The 19,384-nt window shown below is 47.1% G+C and overlaps 1 protein-coding gene across 1 annotated transcript in view; it reads right to left on the bottom strand.

Annotated features, from left to right (window-relative positions):
• Window positions 1-10,083: 10,083 nt before the first annotated feature.
• EXT1 (exostosin glycosyltransferase 1) overlaps window positions 10,084-19,384 on the bottom strand; it is a 289,810-nt gene continuing 280,509 nt past the window's right edge. The window contains exons 9-11 of the mRNA XM_077351615.1: window positions 13,845-14,005; window positions 12,804-12,975; window positions 10,084-10,603 (exon numbers count right to left, since the gene is read on the bottom strand). Of these exons, the coding sequence (XP_077207730.1) occupies window positions 10,418-10,603; window positions 12,804-12,975; window positions 13,845-14,005 (519 nt within the window). The 3' untranslated portion in view covers window positions 10,084-10,417. The remainder of the gene's footprint in view (window positions 10,604-12,803; window positions 12,976-13,844; window positions 14,006-19,384) is intronic.

The following is a 19,384-nucleotide window of genomic DNA, read 5'->3' as shown; positions in this document are numbered from 1 at the left end:
AAAATATTGGTGAATTCCTCGTTTAGCTATGCTAAAGACAACTCTCCTCTGATACCCTCCTGCGTGATATTCGTCATATCCTTTTGAATCATGCACACTGGATATCTTGCATGTCCCAACAGTACGATGTTTCTAAAGCACAGGAGTGTTTGGTTCTGGAACTGGACTGAGACAGATCTCTCCCCACTGGGAAATTAGAGTGGAGTGGGATGTGCAAAAGAGCTCCCCTCCTTCTCCACTGCCTTGGCTGAACCAAGTTTGTTCCGTACACCTTGATCCAGAAGAATCCCCTGTGATGGACAAAGCTTCCAAGGCTCCAGGGTGCCTCCAGGGCTCCAAGGCACCTCCGCTGCAAAAGTCTGCATGGAAAATGTTCCCTGGAGGCGAAGAGGCGACAATTCTGCCTTTGTTCAGCTGGTACTTGGCTCGGCTGGCTATCGATCGCTGGCTAGAGGGCACTGTTGAACTCTGACCAAGCTCCGGGGCTGCTGGTCAAAACGCAGGCTGGCCGGAGAGGCAGCTGGTGTTTGCGTTGCTCTCTCTGTTCAGGTTCTGAGGAGCAAGGCGGAGAAGGGGTGTGTGTGTCTGTGTGTGGGGGGGAGAGTATGGATTTATTTTGCCGTTTTCTTTTTCTGTTCTTTAAACTCAGTGTTCTATTATCTTAATTGCTTGCACAAAAATAAACACAGCAGCTGTTAATTAATTAATTACAGAAGTGTGGGAAAGAGCTGAAACGGAGCCAGATACAATACGGAGCATGACATATCAATTAATTATAAATAAGGAAAAAGAAAAGGTGGGGGAGGGAGGGGGGGAGAGAAAGCGGGTGAAATCCAAGATGAGCTAAGGCAGTTCCAAAAAGGAGCTTCGGAATCCGCGTTCCTCAAAGACACGCAATAAGCAGAGTTCGCTGAGAGAGCCAAAAAGTTACCTTCTGGAAAATCAGAACGTTTGTCCGTCGGCCCAGTAGGGTCTGTCTGCTTTGCCCCACTCTATGGAGACTTAGCTTGGTGTGGTGGTTAAGAGGGGCGGACTCTAATCCGAAGAACTGGGTTTGATTTCCCACTCCTCCACATGCACACAGAGAACCAGTCACAGTTCTTTTAGAGCTGTTCTCGTTGAGCAGTTCTGTCAGAGTTCTCTCAGCCCCATGGACCTCGCAGGGGGTCTGTTATGGGGAGAGGATAGAAAGGCAATCATAAGCTGCTCCGAGACTCCTTTGGGCAATGAAAAGCAGGATATGAAAAAACAGCTCTTCTTTTCCTTAGTGGAGGTTTCCCCCAACTCTGCCGCACAGGATCCTTCTAAAGGGAAATAGATTCAGGGGCATGCAACACATTATCATTTCTTATGATTAGATTGGCTTTATCCCACAGACAGTCCCCCTTTTATGGGCCCTGGTAAATCAGTCCCCAGTTTTTTTGTGGCGCAGCTCAGGGGAAGAACCTCTGCTTTGCATGTTGAAGGTCCCAGGTTCTATCCCCAGCATCTCCAGCTAAGCACCAGGTAGAAAGACCTCTGGGCTGACATCCTGGAGAGCCGCTGCCAGTCAGAGGACAACACTGGCCCTGATGAACCAAAGATCTGATTCAGTGCAAGGCAGCTTCATGTGGAATGTGCTTCGTGATTGGGGCTAGATTCCTCTGCTGTTCAGGACTCAGCCCTGCCAGTATCACATCTCTAGAAATCTGCAGAACTATGACCCTTGAAGTCGATTGAAGTCAATGTGCTTGGAAGGGTGTTGGTGTTGGTATGTGTGTGGGGTGTCCATGGCTTGGCTCAGTCCGCAAGAGCCTCTCCATCAAAACCAACACCATGCTTCTCCTGGGGCTCCAAGACGTGGCAGGTTGAACTTGATCCCGAAGCAGACTGGGAACCGGTGCAGATGTCGTAGCACTGGCTGAGGTCAGAAATGACGCCAGATTTCTGGCCTCCTTGCCTAGAACACCAGCCAAGCCTCACCGTACCTGAGATCCGTCCTGCCCCCGCTGGGAAATTAGAGACTGGCTTTGAACCAGCTTCGAAGAAGAGTGCTTTAAAACGTCAAGAGCTGTCATTTGTGGCTTTTGGGATTGTTTTTAAATATGTTGTTACCCGCCCTGAGCCTTTGGGGAAGGGAGGGTTAGAAATTAATAACAACAACAATAACAACAATAACAACAATAACAACAACAATAATAATAATACTTTAAACCAAGGGTGCTTCCACACACACTAAATAAAGCTCTTTCCACCTACTTTGCAATTGGATTTTACCGCATGGGATGACCCAATCCACTTGCACATGGTCACAGAAGTGGATTGAAGCTGCACCATTCGGCATGTGTGAAAGGGCCCCAAAGCTTTGCATTACAGGTCCCTCCGTGCGTGCAGGAAATGCAGTCAAGCGGCAGCTGACCTATGGTGTCCTTGCAGCTTTTTCAAGGCACGAGACGTTCAGAGGTGCTTTGCCGGTGTGGCAATCTTGGACTCCCTTGGTGACCTCCTGTCCAAGGCCAACCCATCTTACCTTCTGAGCTTGGATTAGCTAAGCACCTTTCCAAGGTAGGCCAATTTTCCAAAATGATACAGTGGCTCTCTTGAAAGGAAGAGCTAAGTATCTGCTCCCACAACCCCCCAAAGATGTAGTATTAAGACAGAGAAAGGAAAACCTAGTAGATGAGGATGGATGGCAGGTTACCTCCAGGCCAAATCAATTACAGCGTTAAAATGGGAGGCAGAGAGTAATTGAACAGGTCAGTTTGCGCAGCTGAAGCAGGGGTGGGAGATGCACGGGCCCTGAGAGCTCCACTGAATCCAGCGAGCAAGGAGAGGGTTTGGGCTAGAGTTTTCCAGGGGTCGAAATAGCTAGGGCTTCCTCGATCTGCTTAAGCCATGTTTTCTTTGGCTCCAGTCACTGGATCTTCCATTCAGCTGGTCGTTCTCGCCAGAGGAGTTTATGAAGTTGTCTGCTGGTGGGAAGAACAAGAGAGCCCGGGAGCTGGAGGCAGACGCTGCAGTTGTGACGTTCGCCGCAGGTAACTTTTCTCTACGTTCTTTTATGGGTTTAAACGAGTTTTTATTTTATTTTACTAATTGCTGCACACAGCTTCTAAATCAAGTAGCCTCCGCAAATTGCGATAAGCGGCAAGAAATTAATAATTGTGATAAGCTGCAACAAATTAAGGATGCCAACAGTTGGCAGCTACACCTGCTTTGAACAACCTCTGACCCTGGACGCTCACAGCTTCTTAGGTAAAGATGAAACAAGGAGGAGCTGGGACCAAATTCAGCTACATCTTTTGGCAGTTCAAGAAAGGGCAGCTATGGCTTCGGGGGGTGTAAGAAAAAAGAAGTGGGGGAAAAGAAAGAACATCAGAGGTGAAGTGGTTTCACTTGGGTGTGCAGAAACGGGCAAGAGGGACCGAGTCTGAGGATCATTCATTCCCTGCCCCTAAACTGGGACATGACCCTGGGGACACTGTGGGTAGGCAGGTAGTTGTGACTTCCTGCATTGTGAAGGGAAATTGACTAGATAACCCTGGAGGTCTCTTCCAACTCTATGATCCTACGATTCTATGAACCTCCTCTGCAGCTTGACCAGCTGGAGTGGGCAGTGCACCTCAATCCAAGCCGGTGGACTATTGTATCCGGGTCTTCCTTTCAGCGCCAGAAGCACCTGAGCAAGCTTTCCGGAAGGCTGCCTACTGCCCAATTCAGGGACTTCTCACCGGTGGGGACCCAAAGTGGCTTACATCACTCCCCTGTCCTCTGTTTTACCCCTGCAACGACCCTGTGAGATAGGCTAGGCTGAGAGTGTAGGTCAGCCAGCCGGCTTCCATGACAGAGTGGGGATTTGGCCCTGTGTCTCCCAGATCCTGGCCCTATGTCACACTAGCTCTCACCATCCTGGATTTCAATGCACGTCTACTTGGAAATGCAGATGCCTTCATCCCAGGCAGGTAGAATGCAGCAAGCTAACACATAATACCTGCTCATAGGAAGTCTTTTCAAAACCAGTGTATTCGCCCTAGAGGGATGTGTGTGTGTGTGTGTGTGGGGGGGGGGAGTTAAGGGAATCAGGAGGCTGGCATGGGAAAATGAGTCCGGTGCTGCAAGACTTCCAAGTGGTTACGCAGCGAGCCAGCACTTCGCTGAGCTTGGACATCAGCCATCCTTTCTGCATTTAATTTATTCCCCCTCGTTATTCAGCCCTCCATCTGAACTGAACCTTATTCAAATTCCATCCATCTAAGGTTTCCCCCCCCCTTCTTAAATGAGTTCAATATAAAAAAAATAGTACTCTCTTGAATTATTGAGTCGTGTTTTCATTTTATTTTAAGAGTGGAAAGTCCTTTTAGACTGGTGTCTTCTCTAAGGTCCTAAATACGCAGGACTAACGTTTCTCCCATAGGGAAGGCTGGATTTCGGGGGAATCAGTGGGGATATTCCACAGTTCTGGGGCTTAACTGTTGTAGGTTTGACCTCAAGCACTTCAACCTTATGTGCATCTAACGTAGCGGCCCTCCCTTGCAGTTCTGTGGAAGTCACTTCCAGAGACAGATGCCAGAAGCCCCCATGGCAACATTAAGCTGGCTTTATGAAGTCTGTATTCCCCTAATCGCTAGCTGACTTTATCAAAAGAGCATTTTTTTCTCAGCAGGGCTTGTTGCTCCACCATTTCAAAGCAAGGGTGAACATGAAATCTGCAAGACATCCGTATCTTTTTAAAAGGAAGGGGGTCTGACATATGTTAGACATATTTACAAAGAGGATCTTTGCAAGCTAGGTTTACAACAACAACAACAACAACAACAACAATGACAGAACCTGATTTTGATTATGCAGATGGAGACTGGATTGGTTCCCCCAGTGTCAGCCCAAAGACTGGGGTCACCAGTGTAGCAGGCTCAGCCCACCCTAGGCTCCTCCCAAGTTCTTCTCCTCACACTTTCTAGACTGTGTGAGAAGCTTATGGTGAGCCAATGAATCAATGAGCTCCAAAACACTCTTATCAACAGCCTCTCTCAGGACCTGCCATGGCTGGCTGCCTTCATACAGTCAATCTATCTCCTGTAGGGTCTCTCTCTTTTCCTGCTGACTTCAGCTTCTCCTGGCATGATGGTCTTTTCCAACGACACTTGTTTGGACCCCTTGAATGGCAAGCACACTCGAGAGATCATGTGGGATCAGAGTCTATAAGAACCAACTCTTCTTCTTTATGACTCTGATCCCACAAGATCTCTGGAGTGTGCTTGCAATTCAAGGGGTCCAAACAGGGTGTCTGCTTTTTTTCTACTAGAAGGAGTCTCAAAGAGGCTTACAATCGCTTTCCCTTCCTCTCCCCACAACAGACACCCTGTGAGGGAGGTGAGGTTGAGAAAGCCCTGATATTACTGAAGAAGAAGAGTTGGTTCTTATATGCTGCTTTTCTCTACCCGAAGGAGGCTCAAAGCGGCTTACAGTTGCCTTCCCATTCCTCTCCCTACAAAAGACACTCTGTGAGGTGGGTGAGGCTGAGAGAGCTCTGATATCACTGCTTAGTCAGTGGCAAGGCCTGGGCTCCTTCCACACGTTGGATAATGCACTTCAATGCGCTTTAGAAATAGATTTTCCTGTTTCGCACAGGAAAATCCAGCTGCAAAAACACATTGAAAGTTCATTGTCCAACATGTGCAGGAGTCCAGGACCACAGGGAGCAGGTGAAGGAATTGGGGGCAGATCCTGTAAACCAAGCACCATGAGGATCCAGCCATGGCTCAGAATTACAGAACAATTATCTCCACCACTGAGGGAGCTGGCCTCAGTTCCTTTCCACACGCATACAATGAGAGGGAGGCAGCATAGCACCCTTGCTGTCTGGGCATCAGCAGAAGGGTCGCCAACTCTGAGTTGAGAAATACCTGGAGACTTTGGGAGCGGGAGAATTTGGAGTGGGGAAGGAGTCCACCTTAATGCTATGGAGTCCACCCTCCAAAGCAGCTGATCTCTGCCACCTGGAGTTGAGCTATAATTCCAGGGAATCTCCAGGTCCCACCTGGGGACTGGCATCCGTGAACAGCAAGTCCTTCCAAAGGCAGCCCAAAGGGCAGCTGTACTGTGGCTTGTGAGCCCCTAGAGGGCCCTGATTTGTGAATTGGAGACCACTGCCATTCATTTGCATGGGGTAAACTCTATGGCTGAGAGTTACCAATGATGTGGCAATGAAGGCAAAACCTGTGCTCTACCTATAAACAGGGTTGAGGGTCAGCAGGGGCAGGTATTTACTGAGGCCCATGGCTCAGCAGGGCCCCACAACTAATGGGGGAGGTTGGTCCATCTGCCTCCACCAGGAATAGATGGCGCCAGAGAAACTTGCAATGGCCCCAAGGCAGTTTCCCGTTCACTGCTGGCAGTGGAGCCTGAAGCCCACCATGACTCTTGCGCACTCTTTTAAGCCAACTGGGAAAATCCTTGCTGTTTTGCTCTCTGCTCCTGGTGTATGCATGCCTGTGTGTCTCCAAGCAATGAGATGACCTACATTTTCACATATGCTGAATAAAGCATTTTCGAGGCACTTTAGTGAGTATTCGCAAGTCTGTTTTACTAGTTCACACGGTAAAGTGCATTGGAAGCGAACTGAAAGTGCATTATTCCGCATGCATGTGACAGCACCCTAATCAGTGGACAGCGCAGGAAGGCATCTTGCTCAGCTCCCCCACAGAAGTGGGGTGCCCAAAGCCTGCTAATTCTTTACCAGGGGAGACCTTCATACCCTGGGAGACCATTCCTATTAGGAAACAAAAACTCTCAAGTTACTGATTCTGTGGCCAAGTTTGTACAGCTGGCTATGAGGTCCCGTAACTGTGGAACAATTAATGCTTTAAATGTATTTCCCCCCCCCCCTTTTCTGTCATCTTTCTTTGCATGCCAATGAAGGTCTTCTGATTCTGATACTCTGGGAGACCCATGCTGGCAGGGGCTCATGGTAATTGTAGTCCATTAACATCTGGACACCCACCATTTTGGCCATCCCTGCTCTTTATCTTCACACAAAGGGCCTTTCTACTTCTTAAAAATGGTCAAATCAATACATTTCCAGTTTTTATAAAGGCCTTCTGAACAGGACAACTGATGTAAGACTGTTGTTCATAAGAATTTTTTTTAAAGACATATTTGTGAAACAAGAAGAAAGGAAAAGGCTATGCTCCTTTTCTTTGAGCCCCATTAAAACAAACATGCAACACGTGTAGGCTTAGACAAAAAGGGGATTTCGTTTACAACTCAAGTTTCATCATTCTGTAACACACACACACACAAACACAAACCCACAAGGCCAAAGGGGACACGTTTAATGAAAGCCAGGCATATTTGTTGCTAAGCTCTCTGCAGCAGCCCCAGAGACTATTCACACACCCCAAATGCCCCTCCGGTGTCAGCGTCTTTCATTTCAATGGGTGGTGTGCTAGCCAAAGACCTTCTGAATTTGGATACTGGCTCGGGTGTGGATTGCCACGTACTGGGCAGATCCAGGCTGCAGCCATTTCTAAAGTTGTCTACGAGACACATGCTTGCCGAGACAGTCGGCTGTGCCTTGGAAACGTGTCACAAAGAAACAAATGCCCTGTTCCTTTCCGAAACCATCCCGGAGTTAAGCTCTTTATTGTTCTTTGTTTAATTAGCAATCTGTAAACAGAAAGAATCTTGAAGGGTGTTCAGATGGAAGGAAGCTGGATTCATTCTTTTAGCCACCCACGGGAGGAGAAAGAGGAATGCTAAATCAAGCTTCGAAAGCTAAACAGCTCCCAGCATTTGGCCCCGACTTTCTCCTGAGCTGAACATTAATATATGCGTGGTTTGTGGCATTGCTAGGACCTGGTTACATCCTGCACCACTGGGCACAAAACCACCAGGTCGCTTGCAGTATCATCTTCAGCTGTATCCACACACGGTTGGTGATGTAGCTAATGGTGTTAAATAGCCATCGTTTGCAAATGGATTGTCCTGTGTGAGCACATATGATTGTGTAAGATCCGGGCTGCAGCCATCATGCACCATGACATTCCTTTGACCACACACACAGAGGAGCAGGCCCAGAGGCCTTTCTTTCCCAAGAAACTTGCCCATAAGAACATCAGAAGTACACTGCTGGATCTGACCAATGATCCATCTTGTCCAACATCTTGCCTCACACAGTGGCCAACCAGTTTCTCTGAAGGTCCAACGCGTTTTAATCACTTTTTTGGGTAAAGAAGTATGTCCTTTTGTCCATCCTGAATCTACTGTCTACCAGCTTCGGGGGATGCCCTCAAGTTCTAGTATACTGGGAGAAGAAAAAGTTATCTTTATCAGCTTTTTCCACCTCATGCATTAATTTTGTAAACCTCTATCATTTGGTCCTTAAATTGTCTTCTTTTCTAACCAGGAGAATCCCAGACTTTTCAACATCTCCTCCTAGGGAAGATTCAAGTGGGTTGCCGTGATGGTCTGAAGTAGCACAACAAAAACAGAGTCCAACAGCACCTTTTAAAACAACAAAGATTTATTCAAGGCGTGACCCCCGGACACGCCTTGAATAAATTTTTGTTGGTCTTAAAGGTGCTATTGGACTCTATTTTTGTTGTCCTCCTAGGGAAGGTCCTCCAACCTCTTCATCATCACAATTACCCTCTTCTGTTCTTCTTCCAGCTCTGCAATGTCCGTTTTAAGACACAGTGACCAGAACTGTACACAGTATTCCAAATGAGGCCAAACCACAGATCTATACAAGGGCATGACAATATTGGCCATTCTATTCTGAATCCCTTTCCTAATAACCCCTAGCATAGAGTTTGCCTTTTTCACCCCGCAACACACTGGGCTTATACTTTCACAAAGCTCTCCACTACGACCCTGAAATCTTTTCAGCAAATTCAGACACCATGAGCTTATACTTGAAGTTGGGATATTTTTGTCCTAATATGTACCACCTTACACTTACCAACACTGAACTTCATTTGTGCTGCCTTCTGTACGAATTCAGAATACCTAGTGTTGCTTATTAATGCTACTTTGAACTGTAAGGAACTCATTTTTTCCTTTCCCTTTAGGCAGCTGATTGCACTGCGGAGCTACTCTGACTGTGAAATCCCCTCTCCCGATATCTAGCCGATAGACTTCTATTCACAGTATAAACCAATTACTGTGGGTTCTATCCTGCCAACAGGAAACACTCCCTGCCCTCCTCCATGTGACAACCTTTCAGATACTTAAAGAGAGCCATCATGTCCCCTCTCAACCTCCTCTTCAGGCCAAACACTTCCAAATCCCTCAGCCGTTCAGAATCACAGAATCACAGAGTTGGAAGGGGCCATACAGGCCATCTAGTCCAACCCCCTGCTCAACGCAGGATCAGCCCAAAGCATCCTAAAGCATCCAAGAAAAGTGTGTATCCAACCTTTGCTTGAAGACTGCCAGGGAGGGGGAGCTCACCACCTCCTTAGGCAGCCTATTCCTCACATGGCTTGGTCCCCAGGCCCTGAATCATCCTTGTCGTTCTCCTCTTCACCCTCCCCATTTTGTCCACATACTTTATGAAGCCTCTGGAACTACACACAGCACTCCAAGGTCTGTCTTTGTTTGAACAAGTGGATCAAGAAACACTTTGTCCCATTTTGAGCAAGGGTACCAGGACCAGAATCCTCTGCAGGGTGCCAACGTGGAGGATGGGGGGGGGGCGGGTCCAATCCTCTCATCAAGAGAGTAGCAGAACTTGCTTTTTTCCCACAGGTGGCTTGTGCAATGAAGGCTGAGAGTCACCCTCCAGCCATCTCAGCCCGACTCTTGGTCTGAATCAAACAAAACTTTACTAAGATAACAAACAGATAGGTAACAGTGGCTTCTGGTGGCCGTTGGACAGCAGTCAATTCATACCTAGGGGCTCTGACCAATCCTGTCTATTTGTATGTATTTATCTATTTTGGTTTTGCTTCTATTAAGAGCGATTAGATTATTTGCTTTCACTTATAGAGATAGGCCCTCCCCCCTTAGACAATGTTAATGAAAATATTTTTGGGGGAGGGGGGAATCACCCCCTCCCCAGGAAAGCGTTGCGTTTGACACTCACAACAATCAACACAATTCCGATTAAAGAAAGAACTCTGTTTTTAATAGGTTTTTTTTATCATTAAAAAAGTTTAAACCTGCATAGCAATCATTTCAAAAAATAATTATTTAATGTTCCATAATGAAACTGTACACAACCTAGTCTCAAGCGACCTGCGGCCCCGCGGGGTGGCCGGGAGCGGCTTCCCTCGGGAGCCAGCACTTCGGTGGCTTTTCCGACGGCCATCGCGAAAAGTGTTTTTTCTCCTCCCCGGGGTGCAGGCTGGCTCCAGGAGTCAGTGGATTTGCACAGGGGGCTGCCGCTCCAGTCCGATTGCCCCCCTCCCCTCCCCTCCCCCACCCGCGGCTGGGCTCCTCAGAGTCGCTCGATGTCTCGATATTTCTTCCTCAGGATGGAGACTTGGTCTTTAAAGAGCACGGGATCGAGCCTCATCTGAGAATGGATCAGCGGCATATAGCCAAACCAGCTGGCAAAAGTGTTCATGCAGCTCTGCCTCTGGGCAAAGTGGTCTGGGTCGGCCCAACGGGAAGCCCTGGAAGTCTGGAAAAGAAACAGAGGGATGGGTCAGGTGAGGGAGAACCTCTCTCGAGCTTAAGGCCATAGGGCCACTGCAGCTGGCTTGGACACGTTCAGGACAGGGAAAACTGGGCCCTTTGTATTTACAGGACTGCCTCTTCCACTATACCCCCCCCCCCAAAAAAAAAACAATAACAACAACCACAACAACATTAAAATCAAATGATCAGCACTTGCTCAGGGTCCCTGCCCTTTAAAAGGTAAAACTGGCCTTGACCAGGGCCAGGACTATTTTGGCCCTGGCTCCGCCCAGTGGAACACTCTCCCTGGGACAATGAGGGCCTTCTAGGATCCGCAATATTTCCGGAGGGCCTCCAAGATGGAGCTGTTTTGCTAGGCCTATGGTTGAGGCCAGGAAACTACCATAGAGACAACTGCTGGACTCCCTACACAAGAACCCCACTTTCAAAACATCCACCCACTCACCCATTAAACCGACCCCTTCTCTGTAATGGGTTTGAGGAGGCGGCTTTTAATTATTTGATTTTAAATCCATATGTTACTTATGTAAGCCAGAAATAGCTGCTCCCCATTGATCCTGCGGATCACACCAAGTTCTCAGCCCGTGGCTGCATATTTTTATCATTTAGTCATCCCGCAACAACGTAGTGCTTTTACGCTAGCTAGAACTAATGCCCCAATTCTGCTGTGTTATATGGGACACGATTTCAACAAATGCCATCTTCAGCTTGGCTTTGCCCTTGTGGACAATGCTGGGTAGAATCAATCGCATTTTATTTTCATTGTCCATTTTCTTTTACCAGCCGAGCTAGATTTCTTAACCCACCGCTTTGCAAAAAGGAACAAAAGAGAATACGGTGTGGCAATTAATGCGAGTGACAACAAACTGCAAACGATTCATAAACTTGTCTCAGTTTCTTCACCGAAAGTGTTCAGTTGACTGCAGAATTGGCTTGAAGAAAAGAACCGAAAACATTTCGGTTAATGCCTTCATTAGCTCGGTGTCAATGTAAATCACTCAGCTTAAGTACAATCAGTTATGAAGAGACAGTTGTTGAAAACATCTGTATTATTCCAAGAGCAGTTGCCTGTTACAACTGAACATAAAAAATGATGGTTGACAACAAACCTACAGTGGAGTTCCCAGTGGCTGCCTCTAGGTGCTCTCTCAGGTACATTCGTGTTTATTTAGGAAACCAGGAATCTTTGTGCGCATGAAGAAGCAGCACTGTTTTTCTGTACCCCAATTTTTCTCTATGCGAAGGGGTCTCAAAGTGGCTTGAACCGCCTACCTGTCCTCTCCCCATAACAGATAACCTGTGAGGTAAGAAGGGCCTAGAGAGCTCTGAAAGAGCTGTGACTGGCCCAAGATCACCCATGTGGAAAAGGACTCCAGTTCTCCAGATCAGAGGCTGCCGCTCTTAACCACTACACCAATCCGGGTAGAGTCTCTTCAACCTTTACTTTGGCCAGTGGCCATGGAGGTAGATGCAGAAGGCAGGAAGATGCATCATACCTTCTCACGTGGCTCCAAGTATCCACATGTCTTTTCAAAAAGACCTGTAGCCCCAAGGATAACGTCAGCCTCCCGTCATTTTGTCTCTGCGGGGACCCAAACTCTAAAATGTTTACCCCCTGGTCTTCTGGAAGTGACTTTCAAAAGCATTTCAAAAAATAGAAGATCGCAGCTGTTGCAAAGCAGGGGGTGGGGGTGGGGGAACAGTCCTTCTCTTGGATGATGACGAATGTCAGGTTATTTTTGAACAGTGAGGAGGTTTCATGTTTATTAGCACGGGCTTATTTATTTGCTTAAGAAAAGAGCTGGTGCCTAACTCAAACTTAGGGGTAGTCTGCTAAATGTTTATCTTGTCCTTCCCCCAAAGCATGAGCTATAGAAGGTTCTTAGCTAGAACTTGGCAAGTTTTGCCAACAATGGTCCACTGACATTTGTAAACTCTCTTCCTGGAGCTGATTGCACAAACGAAGATTCCCCTCAAAGTGCCACAGAAATTAAAGCTATGGAATGATTTACTTTGCTGCCCAAGTTTACAGTCCATGGATTTTGGCTTTACTAAACACGCCCCAGAACGAATGGAAGTGTTGCTATGAATGAGGCCAAGTATCCAGTGGTACTGAACGGTAAATCTCAATCTGGGCATATTAGTAGGGTGGGGAAAGAATGGTTGAAGGAGATAGCCCGTACCTGTCCCATCATGGTCTCCTTATACTGTTTCTTCTGTGTTACTTTGATCGGAGGCAATTTTGTCACGGCTGACACCAAGAAATTCATTAAAATGTCCTCACAATTAGCCAGTTGGTCCACCATGTTCTTCAGGCTGGCAGGCAGGTAATGCGTGTACAGGTAGTGATAATATCTGGGAAAACATCGACATAATTAGGGAGGCTTCAACATCGGAGGCTGTACAGAAAACAGGAGAAATGAGACTCTGGCAGTCCGGTCAAACAGACACACACCATACTGGCCAGTTTCCGAAGTTATTACTGGTAAAAGGGCACAGGGTTACATAGTAGAGTGGCCTTTCTCAACGTTTTGACCATTAAGAAATCCCTGAAACATTCTTCAGGCTCTGATAACACCCAGAAGTGGTGCGATTGTGCAGAATATGGTTGGGAAATATAGCCTTTTATTTATTTATTTAATTATTTAGATGGGCATATATTTTCAAAGAGCCTCTTGTGACGCAGAGTGGTAAGGCAGCAGACATGCAGTCTGAAGCTCTGCCCATGAGGCTGGGAGTTCAATCCCAGCAGCCGGCTCAAGGTTGACTCAGCCTTCCATCCTTCCGAGGTCGGTAAAATAAGTACCCAGCTTGCTGGGGGGTAAACGATAATGACTGGGGAAGGCATTGGCAAACCACCCCGTATTGAGTCTGCCATGAAAACGCTAGAGGGCGTCACCCCAAGGGTCAGACATGACTCGGTGCTTGCACAGGGGATATCTTTACCTTATATTTTCATGGCCTTAAAGTAACCCATAGTTTTTCCTTGCCCTTCTTCTGTTTAAAGTGCCAATTCTTTCTATTCCCCTCCTTCCAAATTTTGGCATATTTTTTAAATCACCGCCAAGCCGGGGTTTCTCCTAATAACCCCTTCAACACACTTCATTAAATCTAGATTCTCCAAGTGAATTTAGGAGTATATTTGAGATCCTTTGAAGACCTTCCCCTCACTGAGTCTACGCAGCTGGTTTTCAATAGAGGTATAGTTTAAATATACATCTTACTTGTGGTAAATAGCAGCTCCAGTCAATACCATGGAATAGTCATTAGTCCATTTAGATGTGTAGCCCCATCTCTCCTTGGAGTTGTCCCAAAAATGGCTGCGGGCGGGATAGCCCACAATCCTCTCCGGAAAGCTCTGCCAAACCGTAAAGGCAAAATCCACCTGCAGGCAAGAAAACCAAACATCTCTAATGTGGCAAGCGGTAATCAAACAGTCTCGGTGAGAAAAAAATGTCAGCAAAACAAAATATTACCTTTCCACTAATTCATAATTTGCAATCTTGGAACTGTTGCAAAACATTAATTCTCTGTATTCATCAGTAAATTAAACTGACTGCTTGACATTTTGCCCTGTAATTATGCACATTTTAATGTTTTCCCTGCAAACGGGAGTCTGGCGCTCCAGAGAATTGCATTAACATTTTGTAGGCTTGACTTTTCGGCAAAGCAAAAGTTTACAACTAGTGGGGGACGGCCGGGCGGGTGTGGCTCCAAGTGTTTTGCCGAAGTGTGTGGGAATTAATCAAAAAGTTGTTACTTCCGTTCGGTGGAAAGTGCCACTGTTTTAATTAAGCGGGGAGGATAAAGATGCCTCTAAGAACTCCCCCCCTCCCCGTCCAGTTTCCACCTGCGATCAAGAAGGGGAAAACTTCTCCATTTGTGACCACTTTCTACTCTGCTTGTGAGTACCTCTCTCCTCCGGTTTCTGACTGCCACATCAGAGGCCACAGAGAGAGGACGGAATGGCCGTCTGGACCAGGGGTAGTCAAACTGCGGCCCTCCAGATGCCCATGGACTACAATTCCCAGGAGCCCCTGCCAGCATTAGCTGGCAGGGGCTCCTGGGAATTATAGTCCATGGACATCTGGAGGGCTGCAATTTGACTACCCCTGGTCTGGACTCTCCCATCACTCCTGGGTCTGCCTCAAACAGCCATCGCCTCCCCATGGAAAGTTTTTATCAAACATCCTCTCTATTAATTTTTCACTCCCGCCAGCTGCTTGGAGAGCAAATCTGGGTTGAAAAGTGGGAGGATATATAAATAATAAACAAAAAAATATGCACACCAAAGGCATGTTCCGAGAAATGCTGATGAAAATGGCAGCCCCGAACAGCACTCTTGTCCTTCCCTTCCCTTCCCCCCCATGGTGTGCAGTGCGACTTTGATCATATTTTACACCATCGCATTGTCCATTCTCTTGCATCTGCCGGCCTGTGATGCAGAATGAGGCCGTGGAAAGACAAAATAAGGATGGTTTAAGTCAGAGGCTGGCTCTTATGTTTTATGGAGGGTGAGGGCAGACTTGAACTGCGCTGCCAAGGCAGCTGTGTGGTTTTGAAGTTGTGAAGTTGTCCTGCACTGAGATATGCTAGAGCAGGGGTAGTCGAACGTTTGCTGGCAGGGGCTCATGGGAATTGTAGTCCATGGACATCTGGAGGGCTGCAGTTTGACTACCCCTGTGCTAGAGTATCAGTAACAGTTCTAAAGTGGCAAAGTTCTAAAAGTTCTAAAAGTTCTAAAAATGAAATGTGGGACTTTGTTCCCTAATGGCCACCTCTGTCCTGTCTACTGATGTTTTGGAAATCATTTCTTTGAAACAGCCTTTCTCAACTTTTTCACCACTGAGAAACCCTTGAAACATTCTTCAGGCTTCGAGAAACCCCAGAAGTGGCCCAATCAAGCAGAATCTGGTTGGGAAGCAGATCTGTGGACACGCCCACCTGGGGCCCCTCCCCTTCCCACCCCCTCCAGGGCCATCACTGGCCATTTTGGGAGGGGGTGGGTGGGTCGACATGATCATATATGGTCACATCACAAGATAAATGTTTAACAAATTTAAGAAATATATTAAAGATTGATTAACTCCGACCCATTCGGAAAACCCTTCCAGGGCCATCAAGAAACCCCAGGGTTTCGCAAAATTCCAGTTGAGAAAGCCTGCTTAGAAATGCGATGCTGAAGGAGACTTTTACAGACACCACGGACCACCAAAAAGACAAATAAGTGAGTTCTAGATCAACTCAAGCCTCAACGCTTCTTAGAAATGGAGGCTACTGTACTTTGCTCCCATTATGAGAAAACAAGAGTTACTGGAAAAGTCATTAATGCTTGGAAAAGCTCACACAGCACAGCATAACCTTTATTGGCATATAAAGATAACACAGTTAAGAGAATCCGTTACGTTACCACATCAATGGAATCGGGTATTCAAATACGATGCATTGAATTCATAATACCTCATTGTCAACAGCCGTTTGGAACCATTTCAATTATGTCTGGATTTTGATTAGACATGAGGAAAACTACCTTAAAATTGTCAGATTGACACTTTTTATCACTAAACAATGAGCTAAGAAATTTAAGATGAATATCATCAGGACCTCCTCCACCCGCTAGTAGTGGAGGGGGGAGGGGAGTTGGGTTTTATTGATTTCCCGCCATGTTGGTAATGTTTTATGTCTTTTAATGGGGTTTTAAGACACTGTAACCCGCCACAAGCTGCAAGGGAGTGGTGGGAAATAAATTGAATAATAATAATAATAATAATAATAATAAAATAATTAGAGTAAGAAGAAGAAGAAGAGTTGGCTCTTATATGCCGCTTTTCCCTAACCGAAGGAGGCTCAAAACGGCTTACAGTCGCCTTCCCATTCCTCTCCCCACAACAGACACCCTGTGAGGCTGAGAGAGCCCTGATATCACTGCTCAGTCAGAACAGCTTTATCAGTGCCGTGGTGAGCTCAAGGTCACCCAGCTGGTTGCATGTGGGGGAGTGCAGAATCGAACCTGGCATGCCAGATTAGAAGTCCGCACTCCTAACCACTACACCGAAGAAGACACAATCTACCGATTCGCTCTCTAAATAAGGATTTTGCTAAATCTCCCTTGTAGAAGGACAGAAGGCATTACATTAAACCTCGCCAGCATACAGGCTCTCCACAAACCTGGAGCTAGTAAGTGCAGGAAATACGGCAATAGACTAGGAAAAGTTGAAGACAACAAGAAGAGTGGGAGAGGTGGATTGTCAGTCAAGCAAGCCTCAGCCCTCAGTTTGCAAGACATGACCAAGGATGCTAACAATAAGATGTTTTAGAGGTCGTTAGTTCCTAGGGTTGCCATACATCAGGAGAACTTGATGGCACTTAATGCACAGATACAAGATATTCATAAATTATGTGGAATTATAGGCAAGCAATATAGAGGACAAGTTTGCATAGGATGCCAGATAATTCAGTGTGGCGACATCCGAAGCTTGACGGGTCTGGTCACCTAGACCCATGCCATTGTCACCTGGAAGCTGGACTACTGTAATGCACTCTTCATGGGTTTGCTCTTGAAGTCAGCTTGGTTCAGAAAATTGCAGCTTCCCTACTTTCAGGACCTAGGTCTCTTACACCAGCTCTGCAGTCACCCCACGGGTTCCCGATCAGTTAGCAAGTTCAATTCAAGCTATGGGTTGTCATCTACACATTTTTGACCTGCACATTAGCAGGACCACCTCTTCAATAGTAGACCATCTCCAGTGTTTCTCTATTGTGGCCCCGTCTCGTTAAACGGCTTGCCTGAGGGTATCAGGAAGTATACCATGCAAATCAGAACTGTTCAGGAGTGCATTCTTAGAGGGGAAAGAGGGCTTAGAGGGGAAAAAGCATGCTTCAGGAGGATGTGTCTCTATTTGTGACCATAGCCTATCCCACTGTATACTGATTGTATTACCTTGCTCTTAGAATCATAGAATCATAGAGTTGGAAGGGGCCTCCTGGGTCATCTAGTCCAACCCCCTGCACTATGCAGGACACTCACATCCCAACCGCTCATCTACTGTAACCTGCCACCCCTTTGCCTTCACAGAATCAGCCTCTTGCTGCACTGTCTGTCGCAATTTCATTTTGTCATGTCTGATCATTTTTTTGTTGTAGCATTGTTTTCTTTTTCGTAATTCTACTCCTACGGCATTGTTTATCGTCTTACACTACCTTGAGTACAAAGTACATAAAATAAACACAGCAGATCGTGAAGTGCTCCAGGAGGATCTCTCTAAAGTGTGATGTCGGTGTGTACGGTGGGGCACACTGGAAAACCCCACCACCACCATTCCAGACTTGGAGCATATGCCGATGAGGTCTGGACTAGCTGAGACCAGAACTGGTTTAAGGATTTGCGGGGCCCTAACGGAGTACAATCATGGCAGGAGCAGCCAGATTGGGGGAAGGGGGGGCAGAGGGCCTGCCCACAGTGGAAAGGGGTGTCACTCCAAGGGTCTTTAAGGAGGGGAAAGCGAGGAGGAAAAAGGGGGGAAGGCATCACATAGGGCCTTGGGAAGCATGGGGCCCATAGCGCATGCAACATGTGCCACATGGATAAACCAGCTCTGGTTGAGACTGAGACTGGAAGGGGGAGGGATGCCATCTCTAGTAGTGTTTCCTAGAATCATAGAGTGGGAAGGGACCTACAGGGACATCTAGGCCAACCCCCTGCACAATGCAGGAACTCACAACTACCTGCCTACCCACAGTGACTCCAATTTCATGTCTAAGTGACCCCACCCCCCCTCCTCCGGGTCTAGGAATATTTGGTAGGTGGTGGGGGCATTTGCACTGGGTTGAAGAGGGTTGCGTGTGTAAGTGGAGGCATAGATAGTAGTAAGTCTAGGACCAAAATGTTGTGTTTCTGGGACGAAGGCATCCATTTTGGTGGCTTAAGGGCCAGGCTTTGGTGCGATTAAGCTACAGTAACCCTTGAACCATGCGACAAGGTTTTTGGGGCACAGTCCGCATGCTGATGTTATGGTCTATGATGGGTGGGAAGTCGTGTGGTTCTGGTGCTATGCAGAGCATGGCATGTCGAGGACCACACCTTAGGCTGGTTTGGTGCAATCTCAGCCTGGCCTGGAGGAAACTCTGCAAGGTTCCAGGACTTCCCATCTTGTGTAGGCTTCAAGCACAGTTTGTATTCCTGCATTTTTTAAAATTTGAGTCTGCACGCCATGGGAAAAGGTAGGACATATCTTAATAACATCAATCAATCTCTGCTCAGCTCTGAAGCTCCCTTGGAGCCGACCAGATGTGAAATTGGGAATTCTCCAAGGTCTTAAGGAAGCCTTTAATAGCTTAATTGGATATGCCAAGGACTGAACCGAGGGCCTTCTGGATGTCAAGCGGATCCTCTGACACTCACCCAGGGCTCCACCCAGGTAAGGACGGGGGGTTTTGTCCCCTCCCTTTTCTGCTTCCCAAAGCTGTTCCCGGAACAGCCCGCCTCCCCCCCCCCGACGATTCAAGCAACTTTTATCATCTTTGCTCCATCTAGTTTGACTGGTATCACTTCTCTGACTCTGCACCATCACCCCCAGTAGACTGCTGATGCCAAACGAACATTAAAAACAGCAGCAGATAATACATTACGTGTCAGTCTCATCGCTTTTAACAACTTTGCTGCACAGCCGAGGTTAGCAGCAGTACGGATCCTCGGACGTGTGCGAGAGACAGAAAGGGAGAGGGGAAGGCAGCCACCAAACAAGCTCTTCCCCTCTCGTCCTCT

The sequence above is a fragment of the Paroedura picta genome, chromosome 9 (genome assembly GCF_049243985.1).
Source record: "Paroedura picta isolate Pp20150507F chromosome 9, Ppicta_v3.0, whole genome shotgun sequence".
NCBI lineage: Eukaryota > Metazoa > Chordata > Lepidosauria > Squamata > Gekkonidae > Paroedura > Paroedura picta.
Note: the sequence above shows the minus strand (reverse complement) of the source record. Positions and strands in the feature narration are given on the sequence as shown.